A 23,137-nucleotide genomic window follows, 5' to 3' on the forward strand; every position below is an offset into this window, starting at 1 on the left:
TTGGAGAAACCAAAGAAAAGGAGACGGTAGCACTGTAGCAAATGTAATAGAAAACAAAAAGTTATATGGGTGTTCAAATAAATTTTTTTAGTTTAAAGAAAAAAAGTTTTAGTACTGTGTTAGCCAGTTGAAAAATGTTAGATTGTATCAGAACTGCAAGATTATAATTTAGTTTCTCTCACTGAGAACAATTCTAACAGTTATATTTTGACTCCACATGAGGCTTTGTCTTTGGATATATTGTGGGAGAGTGGACTATAGACTGACACAATGACCACCACCATAATTCTTTGGATGTATTATGGGACACTGGACTGTGGGCTGACACCACGACCACCACTATGGATCTTTGGATATATTGTGTGGTAGTGAACTGGAGGTGGACACCATGACCCCCACTATGGATCTTTGAGTACATTGTGGGGCAGTAGACTGGAGGCTGACACCATGACCACCACTATAGATCTTTGGATGTAATGTGGGGCAGTAGAATGGAGAATGACACCATGATCAGCACTATGGATCTTTGGGTACATTGTGGGCAGTGGACTGGAGGCTGACACCACAACCACCACTATGGATCTTTGGATATATTGTGGGGCAGTGGACTGGAGGCTGACACCACAACCACCACTATGGATCTTTGGATATATTGTGGGACAGTGGACTGGAGGCTGACACCACAACCACCACTATGGATCTTTGGATATATTGTGGGGCAGTGGACTGGAGGCTGACACCACAACCACCACTATGGATCTTTGGATATATTGTGGGGCAGTGGACTGGAGGCTGACACCACGACCACCACTATGGATCTTTGGATATATTGTGGGGCAGTGGACTGGAGTCTGACATCACAACCACCCCTATGGATGTTTAACTACTTGGGTACAACTTATGTTGCAGTGCTGTCTTTTTTTTTTTCTACAAAGATTCAGAGAATATCAGGCTCTTTACATTTTCTTTCTTTGAATTCAGCAACCTCACAGTAATATCGTACAAGGCATTATGTCAATTACAATGTGCATATACACAGTGAATTTAAAAATAAACACTATTACCCTATCCAGCCTGGGGGATTTTAAGGCTATGAAAAAACCCCATAACCATTATATTATGAAATCATAGGCAAAAAAATTAGCTCCGCTTGCATTTCCTAAGTCTTCTTTTCTTTTTCCTTCAGTTGAGGTACTTTATAGCCTTTTTATCTTACCCTGGCACCTCTGGAAATGCAGCTACAGAATCTGATATTACAAAGCTAAGCAACATGAAAGATATTGGCTAAAAGTACCCAAAAGCCTAGCCTTTGATTACTAATGCTAATGCATTACAAGATGAATGTCTTTAATATGTTTAGAAAAATGGGCTCAGATTCTTGCTTAAACAAGAGAACACCAAGCTTTAATCAGACCCTTCTGAATAGCCGAGTTATTAAAAATGTATGTACATAACGATCGTCTTTATAGGCTAAAATATTATTTTAGAGGTATTGAAACATCTCTTATGTAATCCGAGTCTCCGAGCCTTGATGAAGTCAATTTCCTGAGCCAAATCGTTCATTTTTTAACAGCGTGGGATTCATTTTCTGCACACCCACACGGCTTTTAATCAATACTGGTTATGCACTGATCAAGAAAAACTTTGTAAGAAATAAATAAGGCACAGATCTTTTTTTTTTCTAAATCAAAGAACAAACAAATGGATTAAACATTTGTTCAGGGCAATAAGGAATGTAAAACAGAATAACAGAATACATACAAACAGAGATGAACCGAGAAGGTATTGTCTGGGAATAACCCCTTAAGGATCAGTAACTTTTTTGTTTTTATTTTTAGTTTTTATCTCCACTTATTCCAAAAATCATAACTTTTTTTTATTTTTCCCCCAATATAGTCACGTGAAAGCTAGATTTTTGCGGAATGAGTTGTATTTTTGAATAGCGCCATCCATTTTATCATATGATGCAATGGTAAGCAGGAAGAAGCTTCCAAGTGTAGCGAAATAGCAAAAAAATAAAAATGAAAATTTGCAATTTATTTTACCGCAAAACTGGCAGAATGATTCTCCAGGTCCTTAGATATCAAATATGTATAGTTTTTGTTTTATTTAAGTGGTGAAAAAAATATTCAGAAATTTGAAAAAAAAAAAAATCTTGCTTCTCTAATGACTTTCCAAGAACCATAACATTTTCAATTTTTGGGATCTGGGGCTGTATCAGGGTTTGTTTTTTCGACCCCAAGCTGATGTTTTAATTGCCATTACGTTTAGATATATACAATGTTTTGATCACCTGTTACATTTTTTCTGTAGCCGTGGAAGCTGAAAAACTATAATTTGGCATGAATTTGTTTCTTGTTAACCAATCAGTTTAAATTTGTTTTAAATATTTATAGATTGGACTTTTACGAGCGCAGCAATACCATATATTTGTATTATTTATTTATATTTCTTAATTTTTAATGTGGTAAAAGGGGGGTGATTTCAGCTTTTATATTTTTTTATATTTTTAAAACATTTACTTTCTACTTTATGTAGGTTCAAGTGCCCTTAGGGCACTTGATCCTACAATAGTCTAATCTCTTGTTCTATATACAGAAATATGACATATGTCCTCATCCTGGGCCCTTCCTGGTATATATGTCTCACATCATGGGCCCATCGTAGTATATATTGTCCCCAATCCTGGTATAGACCATGCTCATCCTGGTATCAATATCCTCATTATAGGCCCATCCTGGTATATATGTTTTAATCCAGGGCCCACCCTTGTATATATGTCTACATCCTGGGCCCATCCTGGCATATATGTCCACCATTCTGATATAGACTATTCCCATTCTGGGACCCTCCTGGTATATATGTCCTTCATCCTGGTATATATGTTCCCATCATTGGCCCACACTGGTATATACTGTATCAAAAAAGAAAACCGCACTCGTGGAACCACTGCTGCGGCTATCTCAAGGCCGCTCCAGCACGTTCTTATAGTCAAGAGGAAAACATTGAGGAAAATGGGACTTTGTGTGCCGACAATATGTATCAGCATAATTAATATCACCCAATACCAATAGTTGCATATACAAAATTCCTTTTTATTAAATATAGGAAATGGGGATGACAATTCAAGATACAGTACAACAATTCATATGAGGTGCAGGAACCGAGGACTAGGGAAAATGGGCACAAAAACCCTACTAAATCAATAGAGTAGTAGACCTGTAGATAACTAGCCTGCAATTAACAAAATATAGTAAATGCTGACAGGTCAGAAGAGTTGAGTCAAGCAGGGTAGTTTAACAGGGGGTTAATTGTAGTCGAAAAGGACCAAGATAACATTAATATAAGGATATAAATGAACCAACACATGGGTCACAACAATCCATCTGTGTGGTTGGAAAGGTAAGTCCAAAGAAAAACAATGAACTTACCCATGAGAGGTCGCGTCAGTTGGAATAGGAGTGTACTCCTACGCGTCTCGCAACAAAAGCTTCATAAGGGGGAGAGGAAAGTGGAGTGGTGCCAGTCGACTGGGTAAGTTAATTTTTTTTCTTTGGACTTACCTTTCCAACCACACAGATGGATTGTTGTGACCCATGTGTGGGTTCATTTATATCCTTATATTAATGTTATCTTGGTCCTTTTCGACTACAATTAACCGCCTGTTAAACTACCCTGCTTGACTCAACTCTTCTGACCTGTCAGCATTTACTATATTTTGTTAATTTCAGGCTAGTTATCTACAGGTCTACTACTCCAATGATTTAGTAGGGCTTTTGTGCCCATTTTCCCTAGTCCTCGGTTCCTGCACCTCTTATGAATTGTTGTACTGTATTTTGAATTGTCATCCCCATTCCCTATATTTAATAAAAAGGAATTTTTTATATGCAACTATTGGTATTGGGTGATATTAATTATGCTGATACATATTGTCGGCACACAAAGTCCTATTTTCCTCCATGTTTTCCACTGGTATATACTGTATGTATCCCATTATGACGCTTTTTTAACACACAAAAAAAAAATAAACAATTCTACTCTCCTTCCCTCTACTTCCCCAATGCACTTCTGATTGCAGTAACTGACTTTGGTGCGTAAAATAAAATAATCAGTATCTGATCTGTAAAGAGCGTAACAAGAAAAAAAAAAAAAGCCAGAATGTTTTTTTGGTCTCCGCAACATTGCAATAAAATGCAGTAACAGGCATTCAAACATCACATCTACCCCAAAATGGTATAATTAAAAATATCAGCTCAGGACACAAAAAATAAAACCATCACTGAGCCCCAGATCCCCCCCAAAAAAATGAGAACGCTACGGGTCTCAGAAAATGGCGATAAACGCTCGATTCTTTTTTTTTTTCCTTTACATAATGTGTGATTTGTTTTTCACCAGTTAAAAACAAAAATATACCTTTTTCGTATCTATGAACTTGTAATGACCTGGGGAATCATGCCAGGTTAGTGTTACCACATTGTGAACATGGTAAATAAAACAAACCCCAAAAGCATGTGTTATTGCACTCTTTGCAATTTCACTGCACTTGGATTTTTTTCCCGTTTTCAATATATGTGACAGATTACCGTATTTTTCGCTTTATCAGATGCACCGGATTATAAGACGCACCCCCAAATTTGGTGAAGGAATAGAGAATTTTTTTTAATAAATGGGGTCCGTCTTATAATGCCAGTGTCTGTCTAACAAATCATATAGAGTATATGTCCCTCATTGCCCCCTATCCTAAAATTAGCCCCCTTAATCTGGATATGGCCACCTTATATTGAATATAGCCCCCTTGTGCTGGCACACGTCCCCTATGGCTGGCACACGTCCGCTATAGCTGGCACACACTGGCCCCCTGTGGCTGGAACACATTGGCCCCCTGTGGCAGGCACACACGCTGCCCCCTGTGGCTGGCACACACGCTGCCCCCTGTGGCTGGCACACACGCTGCCCCATGCTGCTGCTTTTAGTAAAATAAACTCTTTCCTTACCTTCTCCAGCGCTGTGCTCCCTCGGGTACCCCTCCTCGGGGTTGAGCTTCGGCCTCCTGCATTTCCTGGTTCACAGTCATGGTCATGTGATCGGCACAGCAGTGTGTTATCTCTGCGTGCCTGATCATAGCGGCAGGAGAGAGACTGGGCAAAGACGCTGGAGGAGGTGAGTAAAGAGTTTATTATTTTACTATGTGTAGCAGCATGGGGCCCATAGCTAACTCATTGGGGCATGTGTGATCAAAGGGAAGCACAAGCAGATATAATATGCGCAGCTCCCCCAGCAAATCGCCGCGGTGCAGTTTCAGCACCACGGTGGTGGACAGCGGCTGTGCATATTATATAAGCGGGTGCAGGAGATCAAACGCTGCCGCCCGCAGCTTCACAAGCCTATACCAGCCTCCACCAGCCCCCCCCAGCACCGCTCCAAAGCGGCCCCAACCTCCCCTGGACCCTGCAGTATATAATCCATATATTCGGTTCATAAGACGCACCCCCTACTTTCCCCCAAAATTTGGGGGACCAAAAGTGCGTCTTATAAAGCGAACAATACGGTAAATGGTTTCATTCAAAATTATGACTGGTCCCACAAAACAACAAGCCCTGATATGGCTATATTGACTGTGATGAACACCCGGGGGGGGTCTCAGAGATGTCCCACCGCTGCCACCAATTATGTCACGAACCAGTCGGGGGGTCCCGCAGGTATCCCACCATATGTCACAAACTGAGCTGGGGTGGTTCGCACAGAAGTCCCTCCACTCATTCGTTGACCTGTCAGTCTGTGATGAAACCGCACCTTGCAGCCCCACCCTGATGTCTCTAATATGTTGGAGTCACGCAATTCGACCCATCACTTCTGCCAACACGCGACGTTCCGCACCCCCAAGGGGTACGTGTGAAGCACTTGGCATAGTGCGACACTGACAACTCAGGTCAACACAGGCACAGGGAGGCACCGGGAGGGAGACAGAGCAGCACCCAGCTCTCTCACAACCCCAACGGCCGCCAGAACCTTTTCACTAGAACTAGTAAAACAGCATTTTGCCACTCCTGTACAGTAGTCTGCCACCAGATCCTTGTTAGATATAAACCTGTACATTAACAAGACTATATTGGGCCAGAAACCAGCCCAGGTATCATGTAATGTTAAATCGAGCTCACAGACATGGGATTCGGGAATCGAGATAAAAAACAATAGCCCAAGGATAAATTATATATTAAATCGCCTTAAAGGCGCACTAGATAATACACTATATAAAAGATAGGATTTACAGATGTCAGAAATACAGTTACTAGTAAGTTATGGCTGTAAGTAGATCCACAAATGGTTCACTGACCTTGTTCCTTATGATTAGGCCTGGTATTGGCTCAACAAAAGGGAGGCACTGTGGAGCCACTAGTTTCCATGGAACTTTCCCCACACGTGACATGACACGACCTCTCAGAGAAATTACTCCCTCAAAATGTCTGCTCTCATTTTTATGAATCTATGTACCTCACCACCTTTGTAACCTAAGACCGGGATGGGCATGGGTTGCGCCTTCAGTTTCCAGAAAGTTATGAATTCACAGTTTCCCTATATCTCTGCCTCTGAGTGTCCCATGTGGAAGATTTGACCATCATATTTTATATAGTTATGATTTTATATATCCATGGATAGGAAACATGAGGTGTCTGTTGGCATCTCTCAGCAAGTTGTTAATAATGGACTGATACACACGTCCCACAATTTAAAGGAAAATATGTGTGACATGTGTCTCGCCGTCAGGAAGCATGCCTGCCCTATTTGTGGGAGCGAAGCACTCCCCAATAATGTAACTTTTACCACGGAGCCATGCTCACTACAGAATCTGTTTGAAGCTTGTCCTGAATCTTGCAGTTGCCCGCCCCATTCTCTAGCTGAATTACCTTGTCAGCAAGGGGGGGTTTGCGCTGATTAGAGCTTCTCGCTTAGTCTTAATTGGATTCTGTCATCTGCCATTTGGTGACCATATCTGGGTGATTTCTCCTTGCTGCAGGGTAGGGAGTGTGTAAATGAAAAAATGAAAAAAAAGAGGCTGTTGACTGACATGTATGAATGTCATATTCCTCACAATATTACTAATACCCTAGGGGAAAAGAATGGACTACCAAAATATAGGAGACATAGATAGATAGATAGATATCTATCTATCTATCTAGATAGTTCTACTAATATACACTAATTCTGCCTATAACCAGCTAATACCATAATACCACTCCCTGGTCATGTTGAAGGTAGTATGACTCAGATTCGGCAGAATACTTCACTAAGAAGAGTAGCAGAACCAAGAGACAGCAGCCGGAGAAAAGTATATTTCCACATACACATTATATGCACATATACACACAAATATGAAGTATTTCAATAAAATGGAACATTGTCAGTATAGGTAAAGACTAGCCATATTAATAAATCTCCCGTAAAACGAACAATGGTGTCTATTATTCTATAAGACACTAAGCAAATACAAAGTATAATGTTCTCACCCAAAAAAATCTCACCACGTCTAATTGTTAGAAGACAAGCATCTGTAAATGTCTTGGGTCATGCTCATCAGCATACAGAACAGGTTATAGTAACCTGGGTACACTGTCAGTCTGGTGAATATCTCGCTCTAAGTAATTGCTACACAAGAAGAAAATGTTGACATTTTAAGTATGAAATAGTCTTACTGGAAAAGAAAGAGAATAGCTGGAGTTTAGATTACAAAATCCATTTAGGATAGAAAGAAGAGGTGAAACAGTATCAGACCTCTCTAACATCACCTGTCACATATAACACTGAGGTGGAGGAAACTCTATTGTGGATCTGTAAATGATGAAGAATCTCAGCTTCAGGAATCAGTCTGACCAAAGAGCCGAGACTTGTGATGAATTACACACCTCACTTGTAAATTATCTAGGTTCCCTTAAGATACACTCACAATCTATCACTATGTTACAGTATATAACTGAGCAGTCCCGGAGTACTATGCACTATATAATCACACACACATTCATTAGGAAGCATCGCTGAATTTCTGTATGAAATATTTACTCTAGGTACTCCGTATACAAGAAAAGATATAGAACCGAGATTTTTATTCACTAAGCTATAGGATTGTTCTGGGTAACTGATTAGAAGAAAAAAAAAATACCAACATTAAAAGTAAACATTGGAAGATCTGTTGTAGAACAATCGCTCAGTGGTTAGCACTGTACAGTGGGCAGCAAGATGTCTCAGTGGTTAGCACTGTACAGTGGGCAGCAAGATGTCTCAGTGGTTAGCACAGTACAGTGGGCAGCATGGTGGCTCAGTAGTTAGCACTGTACAGTGGGCAGCAAGATGTCTCAGTGGTTAGCACTGTACAGTGGGCAGCACGGTGGTTCAGTGCTTAGCACTGTACAGTGGGCAGCACGGTGGCTCATTAGTTAGCACTGTACAGTGGGAATCATAGTGGCTCAATGGTTAGTGCTGAACAGTGGGCAGAACGTTGGCTCAGTAGTTAGCAGCACTGGGGTCCTGGTTTCAAATTCCACCAAGGACATCATCTGCAAGGAATTTGTATGTTCTCCCCGTGTTTGTGTGGGATTCCTCCAGGTTCTCCGGTTTCCTCCCACACTCCAAAGAAATATTGATAGGGAATTTATATTGTGAACTCCAATAGGGACAGTGATTATCACTTCTGGAAAGCGCTATGGAATTAATGGCAGTATATAAGTAAATAAAATACCCCATCAAAAAAAAAAAAAAAAATTATGACAGTTTGGTTTGTGGAAAAGAAAATTAACAACTAAAAGTTGATTACATTAAATAGGGTACCATCAACCTTACATGATTTTGTTTTGGTCATTTGGATCAAACCGTAGTTGTTAGACTTTTCTTTCCTTGCTTCTGATTGGTGCCTTAAGGCTGCTTTACAAGCATCGACATCGCTAGCGATGTCGCTGGTGAAAGCACCCACCCCCGTCGGTTGTGCGTCACGGGCAAATCGCTGCCCGTGGCGCACAACATCATTAATCCCAGTCACACGGACGTCGCTGTGGTTGGCGAATCGCCTCATTTCTAAGGGGGCGATTCGTGCGGCGTCACAGAGACGTCACACGGCAGCCATACAATAGAAGCGGAGGGGCGGAGAGCAGCCGAAAGAAAGTGACGCCCACCTCCTTGCCGGAGGACACAGGTAAGGTGTTGTTCCTCGTTCCTGGGGTGTCACACGTAGCCATGTGTGCTGCCTCAGAAACGACGAACAATCTGCATCCTGCAACAGCAACGATATTTGGGATTAGAACGACGTGTCAACGATCAACGATTAGGTGAGTAATTTTGATAGTTAGCGGTCGATCGTACGTTTCACACGCAACGGCATCGCTAACGAGGCCGGATGTGTGTCACAAATTCAGTGACCCCAACGACATCTCGTTAGCGATGTTGTTGCGTGTAAAGCCCCCTTTAGTCTTATGTTTTTAAATACCGCGGCCAAAGATAAATGGCTTTAATTTTTATTTCTTTCCAGGAAATTCAGCAACTAGTCACCATGACCGCCAAGCCAATTCCTAACAACATCCCGGAGATCAACCTCTGTCGGCAGGTTATAGAGCAGGAGGAGAGGAGCAGATTGATGTATAGCAGTTTTGCAGTAAAGAGAACCAGAGGGCTTGTGACAGTGGGGGTCCTAGGGAAAAACCCATAGCTTTCAGACTTATATCACATATCCCATAGGTAGGTGATACGGTCTATTATAGTCAACCAGAAGATGTTAATCTCCTTTTATACCTCAATAAAAAAGGGCACATTTTATTACCCCAGTCGGTAAAAAAATGAAAATAAAAAAAATTAAAAATTGATGTGTCCGTGAAGCTGGGGGAACATGTATAGACATTACCCTTAATTATCATTCACAGTGAATTCAGGTATCACTTTCATACTGGGCAGTGGAGATTTGGTTTGACCTCTCTTGCCTTCAGAGCAGCATCAATTTTAAGTACACAAAGTTTGGAAAGAAACTCGGCAAGGAGGTTGTTCCTAACATTTTGGAGAACTAACCACAGATACTGTATGTGAATGAAAGCTTCTACAAATCTTTCTGCTCTTCATGTAATCCCCAATAAACTCAATGAAGAAGAGATCAAGACTGTAAGGGAGCCATATCATCCTAAGACTCCTTGTTCTTCTTTCACTTCTAAGTGTAGTTTACTATGGCAAAAGGTCATACACAGGAACAAGACACAAGATCATTATACAGCACCGCCTCTCTCAAGCAAAAATTTCAAAGCAGACTTTTTTCAAAATGTACTGTTCAATCGCTTTTGAAGAAACAGCAAGAAATAGGCAACGTGAAGAACCATACAAGCAGTAGTTACCAAAGGAAACTTAGTGCAGCAGATGAAAGAGACATCATGCTTACTTCCCTTTGAAAGTGGAAGATGTCCAGTGGTGCCATCAGCTCACAACTGGCAGTAACTAATGGAATCCAACTACACCCAAATACTGTTCAGAGAAATCTGGCCAAAAGTTGTCTTAATGTAAGAATTGTGGCCAAAAGGTCATACCTTTGATATGTTGTAGTGGTTGGACAGATAGATGATCCTGGCTGCTGTATTCATGATGAATTCGAGAGTGGAGAGTTTTCTGAGAGGTAAAATGATTAGTACAGAGTTGCAGTAGACTAGGTGAGATTGAATTAGAGCAACAGTAAATTTTGGTAGAGTCAAAATGTAAGGGAAGGTCGGACCCTGGAGATATTTTGAGGTGCTGGTGACATGAGCGATCAAGTGATCAGATGCAGTAAATAAATGAAAAATCTGAAACCAACATAACCCCAAGACAGTGAGTGTGCTGCTTCAGAGTGTTAGTAGAACCACACGCAAAGATGGCAGTTTCAGGCTTTGGTAGGTTAGTAAATAGAGGGAAACACAAGGAGTTCAGATTTTGACAGACTCCTTTTTAGATTGCTGGAGGACATGATGTTAAAGACGGGACAGAAAATCACTGGCAATTTGTAGCAATGTGAGGGTGATGACAGGAGACTGTCTATAAAATTAGGTGTCATCAACAAATAGACAACATATAGATGGTAGTGGAAACCAAAATCTGCTGATGGCTTGTCCAATAGGAACAGTATATAGTTAGAAAAGGAAGGGAGCCAAGGACTGAGCCTTGAGGAACCAGATAGTAAAAGGGAAGAGGAGAGGAAAAAAAACCAGAAAGAGTGGTCAGAAAGATAGGAGGAGAACCAAGGGAGAGCGGTGACCTTGAGGCCGATAGTGTGGAGAATAGCAAAGAGGAGCTGGGGTCCACAGAAAGATCCAGAAGAATCAGCAGGGAGCAGGGGCCATTAGATTTAGCAGTTAGGGTTGTAGCACCCAGGGATATGGGGTACTCTGTTCCGGGCAGTGCACGTCCTGGGGATGTCACGATGGTGGCCATTATCCAATTCCCTGCCCTGGGCCCTTTTTGTAATGGGGATATTTACAGAGGATTTGGGAATAAAGTTATTCATGACACCACTTGCGGTGTTGTGGCTAAGTGTAGGGAGCGGCTGCAGCAGAGTGTCTCCACTGGGGCTGATGGTATGAGCAGCTAGTATGGTAGTCCCTCTGCAAGTAAGGTATTGCCCCAGCGGGTGTATGGTGCTATGAACGTCGGAAGAAGGAGTCCAAACAGGTATTCAGTGCAACTGGTTTACTCACTGTTCTTAAGGTGTTAGCTGGTTTCGCCTCCAGGTCCCAGTCATCCCAGTGCCAGTCTTGATTCTATGGTACCTTCTTCCCTGCACCTGTCTCTGGTAAGTGGTTCCCCATGGTATGGAACACTGGGGGTCCCCGGTCTGTGGTTTGTCCACCTCTGTCCGCCTCACGGTAGCATGAACCCTGTGAGGTTGGAGTCTCTGGTCCAGTTCCCAGCTCTCCCTTTGCTACCGAGTCTTCAGATTCTTTAGGGTCAGCAAGGTCCTGGATGGTCCCCTTTGCTGTGCAGGTGTTAACAGGTCGGCTTGAAGCCCTTTCCTGTCCTAGGGTCCTGTACCCAGTTGGTGTGTAGTTCCGGCAGTACTCCACCGGCAACCACCTCTCCTGGGTACCAGGTCACAGTCAACCCGAGTCAGGGTGTCACTTCTCTTCCACCTTCACAGTCCTGCTGTCAACACTCAACTGACTACTCTCCACAGTCTGCCCCTCCCACCTGGTCAACTAGTGGACTTTAGTGGCTCCATCTCTAGGCGGCCATCCATGGTCCCACCCTAGCTAAGCACCATTGTATGGGAGATTGTTGGGGAAAACTGGGATTACCTGGGGTTTTTGTTGGCACCAGCACTGGGGTTCTGGGTCCCTAAGGGGGTAGGCCCTGCATCCTGGTGGGGATGCAGAGCCTTGTAGCACCCTAATGGCTTCAGGGGCACTACAGAAGATTATTAGACTTTAGTGAGGGTAGTTTCTGTTGAGGGTAAAGAACAAGAGTAAGAAAAAAAAAAAAAAAAAAAACTTAGCAAGAGCTCGAAATTAATGAGTCAAAATTTTATATATTTGGCTGTAGCAGAAGACAGTTTGTTCACAGATGGCTGGAGAGCAGTATAATAATGAGTGTTGCAGGGAGCAGTGAAGCAAAGTGGAGGTTCTTTGTAAGTTTGTATTTGTATTTTAGCAAACTGAGTTGAAGATTTACCTAGAATTGGTGTTCTCAATGCTGAGACATACAGGCAGATACCGTATGTGTCCATCATGCAGGACCATAAGGGAGGCATCTGATCGGCTACAAGTTTCTTCTGCAGCAGGACAGTGTACTCAGACATACAGTGGATGTAACTATCTTCATCATAAATAAAAACAAAGAGTCATTGAAGTAATTATATAACATCAGAGTGCCCTTATCTCAACATTAAGTCAGTCTGGGATAACATGAATGCAAAGATTTGCACAAAACTACATCCAAAGAAGATCTGGGGTTGGTTCTCCAAGATGTTTAGAACGACCTATGTACCAGTGTACAGAGAAGAACTGATGACTGTTTGAAAGCCAAGGGTGGTAACACATTTAGATTGGATTTAGATATCTTTTTTGTAATTTACTTTGCATTTTGTTAATTGTCAAAAACTGTTAACATTTACTTTTTAAGGAATTCTCACACCTACATAAAACTTTTGCTTATTACTGTAGAGTACATAAAATATTAATTTATTATATTCTGTCAATGTGTCAGTAAAAAACATTGAGTGTCTGAATTTTGTTAAGCTACCGAGAAAAATTGAAAAATCACGTTTGAAAGCCTTTCTGCAACGTAAAATATTAATACAGTTGGTGAATATGAAGTATTAGAAATAGTAAGAATTTCACAATTTTTTTTATTAAAAACAAACATTACTAAATCAAAAACTACTATATCAAATAATGCCATAATACACCAATGTATGGAATAGAATATATACAGTTACATTTACTGTATACACACACTATACTGTATGCATACACAGACACATTACTGTATACACAAGCTATACTGTATACACACACATTACAACATAAAAGTTTTATCATCAACCTACTCACATGCCCAAAAAGAAAGGCAGAGACCAAGGAAACAGATGAAGCATTTCTGTCATATTCAACAGCACTTAGATCAAACACATATTTCCACACACTAAATTAACATGTACAAGCCCCCTTCAGAAATGCCAAGAATGGTGGGCACTATAGAAGATGTGCTCATTGAGAATAGAGGACGTGACCTCTCTGCTCTCGTCTTCTATACAGAGTTGAATAGGGCTAGATCTGTAATCACAGAAAAGCCTTGAAAAATGGAGCCAAATCCTGGCTCTTGTTAACATTCCTGGAGTGGTTCTCCACCAAATGTCAACTTATAAGATCAATATGAGCTTCACGTTAGCCTCTGAGATTGTATCACAGGATGGGCAGCAGACATAGCTATGGACTACCTATCCATCTTCGATATACTTATTAAATCCAATGGTCTTGAAATGTTTTGAATTTTTTTTTCCAGTAGCAGAAGGTTCACTCGTATTTACATATTTTATATGATATCCTTTTGAAAAAAAATGCTTAGCTTCTACGAGCTCTGCAGATCACTGAATATCGTAAACTGCATATAAACATTAAGTGGCTGGAGGTCGAACAATGATTTGGCCGATCTTTCAGTCAACAGCCATCTTGTTGATTCTCCCATACAGTGGTGCACTCTCTCGGCAAAACTCTCCTGTGTTCTTTATGAAAAAGTCGCCGAAAGATGTAATTTGGTGGCTTATGTAAGGGAGAACAATGCAATTCGCCTTCCGGAATCAGACATGCACAATCAAAATAGTCAGTCAGTGCCCCAATATGAAAAAACAACAAAGAAAGGATCAGTTCACCAGGTGCTAAGCTTGATGTGGGGGTGGACCACAGAAAATCTGGGCCGGCCACCAGGAATCATGATGAAAGGAAGAAAGTCTTACCAGCAGCCACATAAAAAAAATATATTGAAACACAAAACTTTATTCCAAATCCACGAGAAAAATCGTTAACACAATGGTGAAGACAGAGGTCTATGTGTTTCGAGCAGAAAACCGCTCTTAAATCATTACCTTGATAATTAAGAGCAGATTTCCATTCGAAACGCGTAGACCTCTGTCTACACCATTGTGTTAACGATTTTTCTTTTTTTATTGCTTTGGATTAAAGTTTTGTTTTTCAATACATGCTTTATGCAGATACTGGTAAGACTTTCTTCCAGTGCTCCAATATGACAGCGCCCATCAATGGTGGAATCAGCCGACAGTCCAATGTGTCTCCTGAGCAATCTTCTAAGTTGACTTGTGGGAATCATAGATCAGGAGAAGAGAGGTAATGGCGTCAGAACAAGCTTACTAACGCATTTGACTGGTATCCCATTCTGCAGTCTGCTATGCACTATGATTCATACATGATATAGAAAATAAATGGTCCAAAAATATCCTTCAACTAAATACAAATAAATACAGCTACTGTCTATTACATAATATAGAACCCGATCCTGCATTGTAGAAATGTAGCCCAAGTAATAGAAAAATAAACTGCACAAAAAAAATCGGTTGGATTCCTCCCTTCTTGGTGTATTATTGCAGAAAGAAGAAAATAAACAAGAAACGTGTATACCAGCACACATCCATTACAGATTCATGTATTCACAAAGCATACAAACCTGCTGAACAATTGTGGTTAATTCCAGGCACAGCTGAATTACATTGTTTCTTGTCACCGAGTAATCTGTTACAGCCGCAAATGGAGATCTAAAAAATAAAAGATATTTTAGCATGTGAGATATAACGTCAGCAAAGGATCTATCACATTCAACATACATCCAAACCTCAAACATGTCACACAATTTATCATAATAGAGATAGGTTTTATAAAATGAGTTACCAGCTAGGAGCAGCAACACGACCACTAGTGCCACAAATTCAGCAACATGACCCCTAGTGCCATAAATGCAGTAACATGACCACTAGTGCCACAACTCAGCAACATGATGACTAGTGCCAGAAAAGCAGCATCATGACCATTAGTGCCACAGAAGCTGAAACATGACTAATAATGTCATAGAAGCAGCAACATTACTATTAGTGCCACAAATGCAGCAACATGACCACCAGTGCCATAGAAGCAGCAACATGACCACTAGTGCCACAGAAGCAGCAAGATGCCCACTAGTACCATAGACACAGCACCATAACTAATAACGTCATAGAAGCAGCAACATGACTACTAGTACCACAAATGCAACAACATGACCACGAGTGCCACAGAAACAGCAACATGACTAGTACCATAGACACAGCACCATGACTAATAATGTCATAGAAGCAGCAACATGACAACTAGTGCCCCAAATGCAGCAACATGAGCACCACTAGTGCCACAGAAGCAGCAACATAACCATTAGTACCATAGACACAGCACCATGACTAATAACGTCATAGAAGCAGCAACATGACCACTAGTACCACAAATGCAGCAACATGACCACGAGTGCCACTAAAGCAGCAACATGATAACTAATAAAATAGACACAGCATCATGACTAATAATGTCATAGAAGGAGTAACATGACCACTAGTGCCACAAAAAGCAGCAACATGACCAATAGTGCTACAGAAGCAGTAACATGACCACTAGTACCATACACACAGCACCATGACTAATAATGTCATAGAAGCATGACCACTAGCACTTCAAATGAAGCAGCAACATGACCACTTTTACTACAAATGAAGCAACTTGGCCACTAGTGTCACAGAAACAGCAACATGACCACCAGGGCCACATAAGCAGCCACATAACCACTAGTGCCACAGAAGCAGCAATATTACCATTAGTGAAACAAATGCAGCAACATGACCACTAGGGCCATAAATTAGGCAACATGACCCCTAGTGCTACAAATGCAGCAATATGACCCCTAGTGCCACAGAATCAGCAACATGACCACTAGTGGCACAAATGCAGCAACATGATCACTAGTGCCATAGAAGCAGCAACATGACCACACAGATGGCGGCTTTGTTCCATACCTGATATCTTCCTGTAACTGTAGTGACAGGTGCAAGCTCTGTAATTGCTACAGTAACCATTTCAATGTAACAGTTAATCTCTGTCAGTGACATTTAAAGCACGGAGGGCACCACCGTCTATCGGCCCTCCATAATGAGATTGCTGGAAACCATTGGGCTACCATGACAAGGGAGGCCAATTGCAAGCCATTGTAGCTGCCATGTTAGTCATCCTGTGAGGCTCAGTCCAAGCTGAGCAACGCAGAAGCGATTTCTCTAGAAGCAATACAGTAATACTGCCATATATAGTTTTAGTTATGCAATCACCCACTCGCTCCTCAAAATAAAAATAAATGTAAAAGAATAAACATAGGTGGTGTCATTGTGCCCAAAAGAGTCCAATCTATTAAAAAAGTATTTAAACTGCATGTGAAGCCTCGATCAGAAAACAAAGAAAGCAGAATGCCAGAGCTGCCATTTTTTTGGTCACTACTCTGCTCAAAAACAGAATAAAAAATAATTAAAATATCAGAATGTCTTCAAAACATTAAAAAAATCATCAGCTCAGGGTTAAAAAACCAAGCCCTCACACAGTATCCTGAAAACTACATTACAGGTCTCAGACAGAAGCAAACATTTTTTATTTTTATCTATTTTACAATATCAGAATTTTATTTCCACTAGTAGTATAAAAATAACTGGAGAAGTTTAATATCTCATAATCGTACTGACCTGTACAATCCTTGACTATTTGTTGTTGTTTTTTTATTACATTGTACAGTAAAATAAAAGTTTTGATTTAAAATAACTCAAGTACTGGAACAAAAAAAGGAAAAAAATTGAAGTGCAAAAATATAAAAATTCTCGAGGCGTTAATTAGGTTAAAAAATTAAATTACAGCATGTACTATGTATTTATGTAATGTACATAAAGTGTGTCATGGTGACTGATATCAAGGATAATTAGAATCCACTAGCAGATGCATCATTCTAGTTAGGTGGGGGATTTATCTGTGGAGAATAACTGCCAGGGATAAAGAGGGTGGACAGAAAGACAAGGAGATACACCTCCGCTGCTTGAAGACGTGGGAGACGTTACAGAGAAGTAAATGAATTTACAGCATCTAAGCTCTAGATGCAACCTGGAAATAGTAGGAATAAACAAAACTGGATTTAGCACCTAGAAGCTGTGGTCCTGCTTCACTCAAGTTTAGGAAAGCTGAAGTGTACTCAAATTCTACATTTTTTATCCAAGTCACACTAAAGGCCCCATTACATGCAATGACATATCTAATGATATGTCGCCGGGATCACGGATTTCGTGACGCACATTCAGCATCGTTAGCGACGTTGTTGCGAGTAACAGCTCCGAGCAAGTGTTAACGATCAAAAATACTCACCTAATCGTTGATCGATGACATGTCGTTCATTATCAAAATCTCGTTGGTCGTTGTGGACGTAGGTTGTTCGTCGTTCCTGAGGCAGCACACATCACTACATGTGACACCCCGGGAACGACGAACAACAGCTTACCTGCGTCCTCCTGCAATGAGGTGGGCGTGTTTTTCATGCGGCTGCTCTCCGCCCCTCCGCTTCTATTGGTCGGCCACTGTGTGACGTCACTGTGACGGCGAACGAACCTCCCCCTTAACGAAGAGGTTGTTCGCCGGCCACAGCGATGTCGCTAGGAAGGTAAGTATGTACGACGGGTGTGACGGCGAACGAACCTCCCCCTTAACGAAGAGGTTGTTCGCCGGCCACAGCGACGTCGCTAGGAAGGTAAGTATGTGTGACGGGTGTTACCGATACTGTGCGCCATGGGCAGCAATTTGTCTGTGATGCACAAACGACGGGGGTGGGTGCTTTCACGAGCAACATTGCTAGCGATGTCGCTGCGTGTAAAGCCCCCTTTAGAAAATGTAATGTAAAAGTGCACCCCACTATTCTTCCTAAGTCTGCACTCTCGTGGGGCTTCTTTAGCTGCATTGAATACAAAAAGGTAAAATTTTGTGATGTCATTTGTACTTACATAGAAGCCTGTCAAAGTAGAGGGTTGAGGTAGAATTTAGATACATAGCAACTAAATTCCAAATGTGGAAAAATATAGAAAAAGAATCTGGCACTCAATGAAGTGGGAAAAAAAATCCCTTTAATTTGGTAGACAAGTTTGTAGTGTACAATATTCTGATGTTTCAGTCTGAGTGATCTTCCTCATAGATACACTGTCATAAGTGCTGGGCAGGGAAAATGATGCCATCTACCACAGCAATTCCGCAACCCACAGGCATGCAGCGCTTACTTCATATACCAGATTTGATCCCTCAGCTGTTATATACAGCATTCTACACCTGATTTAAATTTTCCCTGCCCAGCAATTATGATAGTGTATCTGTAAGGAAGGTCACTCAGACCGAAATGTCAGAATATTATACACTACAACCTGGTCTACCAAATTAAAGGGATCTTTTCTTTCACTTCATTATTGAGTGCCAAATTCCTTTTTCTATATGAATACGGAGTTGGACCCTATCTGAGCACCAATCAAACCCCAGGAGTACCGTACACCCATAGTTTTGTAAATTCCAAATGTGATAATGGCAGAAGCAGCAAATATCTGGATGTGACTTCCTTTTTGAATTCCAACAATCGCAGGAGGTATGAGGAGTTTAAAACCTGTTATTCCATTATTAAGATGGAATAGTAAAAAAAAACAAAAAAAAAAACCATTTATAGCAGAGACAACACTGGCTCTACGCATATCGAGCTTTAGACTCTTGACTAGCAATGAGAGAACCTTTGGAAGTTCGGTTCGGAGGGCACAGTCGAACATTAGATAAGGTTCAGTTTGTGACCATGACTTGAACCGAACCTCAATGGAAGTCAGTAATTGGGCAGTACGTGGCTCCATCCACATGCTGCCAGCCGTAAGAACACTCCATGTGATCACTCTGATTTTATATCAAGTGTGAGCCATTCAAAACACTGCACATGTCTTGCACAGGGTTGAACATCACTCATCCCTAGGCACAGCAGTGGTCGCTTGAGTAGTTTTCATTCGTAACTCACTTGAACTTCAAACCCAAACTTTGTTTTTTTTGTAGCCGGTTTCCAAATTCAAACCTTGAACCTTTGGTTCACTCATCTCTACTCTTGACCAAGACTAAGCTTGAAACACGTAGACCCAATGTTGTCTATGTATTGAATATGTTTTACTATCCAGTTTTAATAAAGAAATAAAAAGGTATGTTTTAACCTCATCATACATTGTGCGGTTCATGGAATTCTTCTTTTGGTGGTGCTTTTTTATTTGCCCAGAAGCCAGTGTGGGACTGCCGCGCACCACACCCTCAATTAACGTATTCCAATCTGGTAACACTGCTAATTAAATTGCTGGTATGAATTAAAAAAGCCAAATTCAAACATTTCTTCCAGCCAGGGTTGTCAACTTGACTTTTTATTTTATTTTTGTCTGGACAGTTCATCAAATAATCCCAGACAGACAATATTTTTTACGGATACATTGGAAAACCCTAATAAAATCATTGTACGAGTGATACAAGTCTACAGCCTATAGCTCTTATAAGACATCAGCTGTGTTCACCGCAAACTCTAAAATGATGATAATTACAGTAAAAAATTGTTCAGCTTCAAAAAAAAAAAATAATGGACAACTTAAAAAAATTTATGTACAGGACAAAAAAGTGCTGTCATTTTATGGATTGTCCAGAAGTTTGTCCGGTTGGCAACCTAGCTTCCTAGCATCAAATAAAAGGTATGTTAGAGCTTGTCTTTTTTTTTATCCTACACAGTAATGTCATCATTTTTGCTGACATTTTTTGGCATTAAACATAGTTTAATTATTAACACATTAGAGAATTAGTCCTTCCTAAAATTACTATATTTATCTAATAATGTTACTCAACGTTTCATGGTAGATGTGAAAAAAGACTATCATTAATAATGGAATAAGGTCAATGTTATCAGTACCGCTCAGACTGCACATTGAAGCGTATTATTGTCCTACTGGTTAAAAATAAACGGACATTTGGTATCATCATTGTGATAGTGCTCCTCTTTAATTCCACTGGCTCGGCGTAACGTACAGATATAGGAGGGGGGATGGGCGAAGGGGCCATAGCTAGTGATGAGAGAACTGCTTGGGTGCTCGTTTACAGAATATAATGGAAGTGGTGAACTCGAGCATTTTTCCAGAAAATGTTCCAAAAAAAAAAAAAAAGCTTGGTACATTTATGGAGCAGCGAGGAGTTCGCTCATCACTAGATGCAACCAATTTTTTAATGCACCATAGAGAAAGTGTTAATAGAAACATTTCTTCACTGAATCTACAATATTTGACCCAAAGGGATTTCCTCTATAGGTGCTGGTTTCTGAGATGTACAGTACAGATCTATCCAATTACAGTTAGGTTACCAAATGAATTTACTTAAAAAATTAAAAAAAAGTGCCAAAATGATACTGCTGTATAATGTATAATGACTCATTATTAATGAGTAATATGAGGCTGATTTACATGAGAACACCTACTTTAACAAATGTTCCACCAAAAATATTAGTGTGAAAAAAAAAAAACCAGTTCTCTCTCAGATTATCTCAAGATGCACTGCACCGATACTGAGAATGAGGACAATGTTCAAATCAGCCTCTGAAATCACCAGAACAATCGCGAGGGTAAGTAACGCTTTTCGAAAATCATAATTTTAGCAATGGTCTTCATTGGCTTGAATACATTTGAAGGAAATATTTTTGATGTTACCATAGATGCATATGATAGAAATGTAAAGAACCATCATGTCATTCAGATTACCTATGGTGACATCAAAGTGGATTCCCAACTTTTTCAATTTTTTTTTCGTGTGTGTAAAAACATTTTGATTAATTTCTGAAATTCTTATAGCAGCAGTCAAAACCCGGTTTTTGGGACATAGAACTCCAAATCCCCTATATACATGCAGATAGAGATATATACTGCACCAATAAATAAATAAATAATAATATATCTCTATCTCTCTCTATCTCTCTATCAAATCAAATCAGCTTTATTGGCAGGACCAAAAACTATTAGCATTGCCAAAGCAAAAAAAGAAGTGTGAAAGGGGAGTGGGTTAGGGTTGTGGGGATGGGGTGTTGGGGCCACAATTTAGGAAGTGATGGTCCATTTGGAGGTCTTTAGTACCCCTCATCTTATTACAAGTGGAGACATATTGGGCGGCGATCTCCACCATTGATTCCTCTATCTATCTATCTATACACACACATATATACACACACACACATATATACACACACACGTATATATAATATATTCCGGCAGATACCGCCTAGAGAAAAATGTGGGGCTTGCTTCAATAAGTTCACTAGATTTATTAGTTTAGTTTAAAGGGGTTGTCCACTGCTATGATATAGCTAAGGTATGCTTGGATAGGTCATCAACATAAGATAGGGTCTGACAACTAGTTCCCCAACGATCAGCTAGTACTACTGTAGTTCCAGCAGTGGCAAAATGTAAACAGTTTAAGACCATGTGCCCACGGGAGCTTTTTGCTGCGGAGTTTGCCGCGGAAAACCTGCGGATTTTTCTGGATTTTCCAGATAAATCCGCAGGTTCTAGCATGTACAGGCACTCCCCATGTTACCCTATGGGACATGGAGAGTGTCTGTGTCCACGCTGCGGAAAGTGCGGCTGCGGAATCTCCTGCGCAGATCCCTCAGCCGCACCTAACTGCATGTCAATTATTCATGCGGATTTACTTGCGGAGATCCCGGCCCTCCGCTATGGAGATAGAGGCCAGGACGTCCGCAGGTAAATCGTGTGAATCTCCACATTTTTCACGCAGCTATTCCGCTGGAAACTCACAGCTAAAAATAGCTGCGGATGCCGGCGGGCAGCTGCGGGAAACATGCGGCTGTACCTGCAAATATATCCGCAGGTACGAGCGTCCCGTGGGCACATAGCCTAAGGGTACACTCACACGAGCATATGAATCAGGTAAGTGCAACGCAAGAAAATCTCACATTGCACTAGGACTAATGTTCTTCAATGAGGGAGAGCAGATGATCAGCTTTTTTCTCATCCAGATTCTGGATGAGAAAAAAGTCACAGCATGCGGCGATTATCACTCACACCCATACAAGTCTATGGGTACGAGTGAAACATCGGCCTGTACTTGGATAACATCCGAGTGCAGTGCAATAAACACATCAGCAGACAATGGAGGAGATGGCGAGATTAAGGCTATGTGAACATGTTGCGTACTGGCCCTGCAGAAATTTCTGCAGCGATTTAAAGAGCACACGTGCGCTTCAAATCTCTGCAGAAACAGTCCGTAATGAAAAAAAAAAAAAGTTGATTCCATGCGCTCTGACTGCAGCCCCTCCCATAGACAGGGCGGGGGATGCAGGCAAAGCGCAGGAAAGAAGTGACATGTCACTTCTTAGAACGCGCGCTTCGGGCAGCGCTCTAAAACACCACGTGCGCACGGCTCCTGCACAATCTCCATAGATTGTGCAGGAGACGCAGGACGCATGCAGTTACGCTGCGGTGCAGATCGCAGCGTACCTGCATGCAATTACGCAATGTGCGCATATAGCCTAAGGCTGGGTT

At 41.1% G+C, this 23,137-nt stretch overlaps 1 protein-coding gene across 4 annotated transcripts in view; it reads right to left on the bottom strand.

Annotated features, from left to right (window-relative positions):
• Nucleotides 1–23,137, bottom strand: part of CNKSR2 (connector enhancer of kinase suppressor of Ras 2) — a 562,096-nt gene that overhangs the window by 415,316 nt on the left and 123,643 nt on the right. For all 4 annotated transcript variants that reach the window (XM_075335413.1, XM_075335412.1, XM_075335411.1 and 1 more), the window contains exon 5: nucleotides 15,169–15,256. In XM_075335413.1, coding sequence (XP_075191528.1) covers nucleotides 15,169–15,256 — 88 coding nt within the window. The remainder of the gene's footprint in view (nucleotides 1–15,168; nucleotides 15,257–23,137) is intronic.

This window comes from Anomaloglossus baeobatrachus, chromosome 2, assembly GCF_048569485.1.
Source record: "Anomaloglossus baeobatrachus isolate aAnoBae1 chromosome 2, aAnoBae1.hap1, whole genome shotgun sequence".
Taxonomy (NCBI): domain Eukaryota; kingdom Metazoa; phylum Chordata; class Amphibia; order Anura; family Aromobatidae; genus Anomaloglossus; species Anomaloglossus baeobatrachus.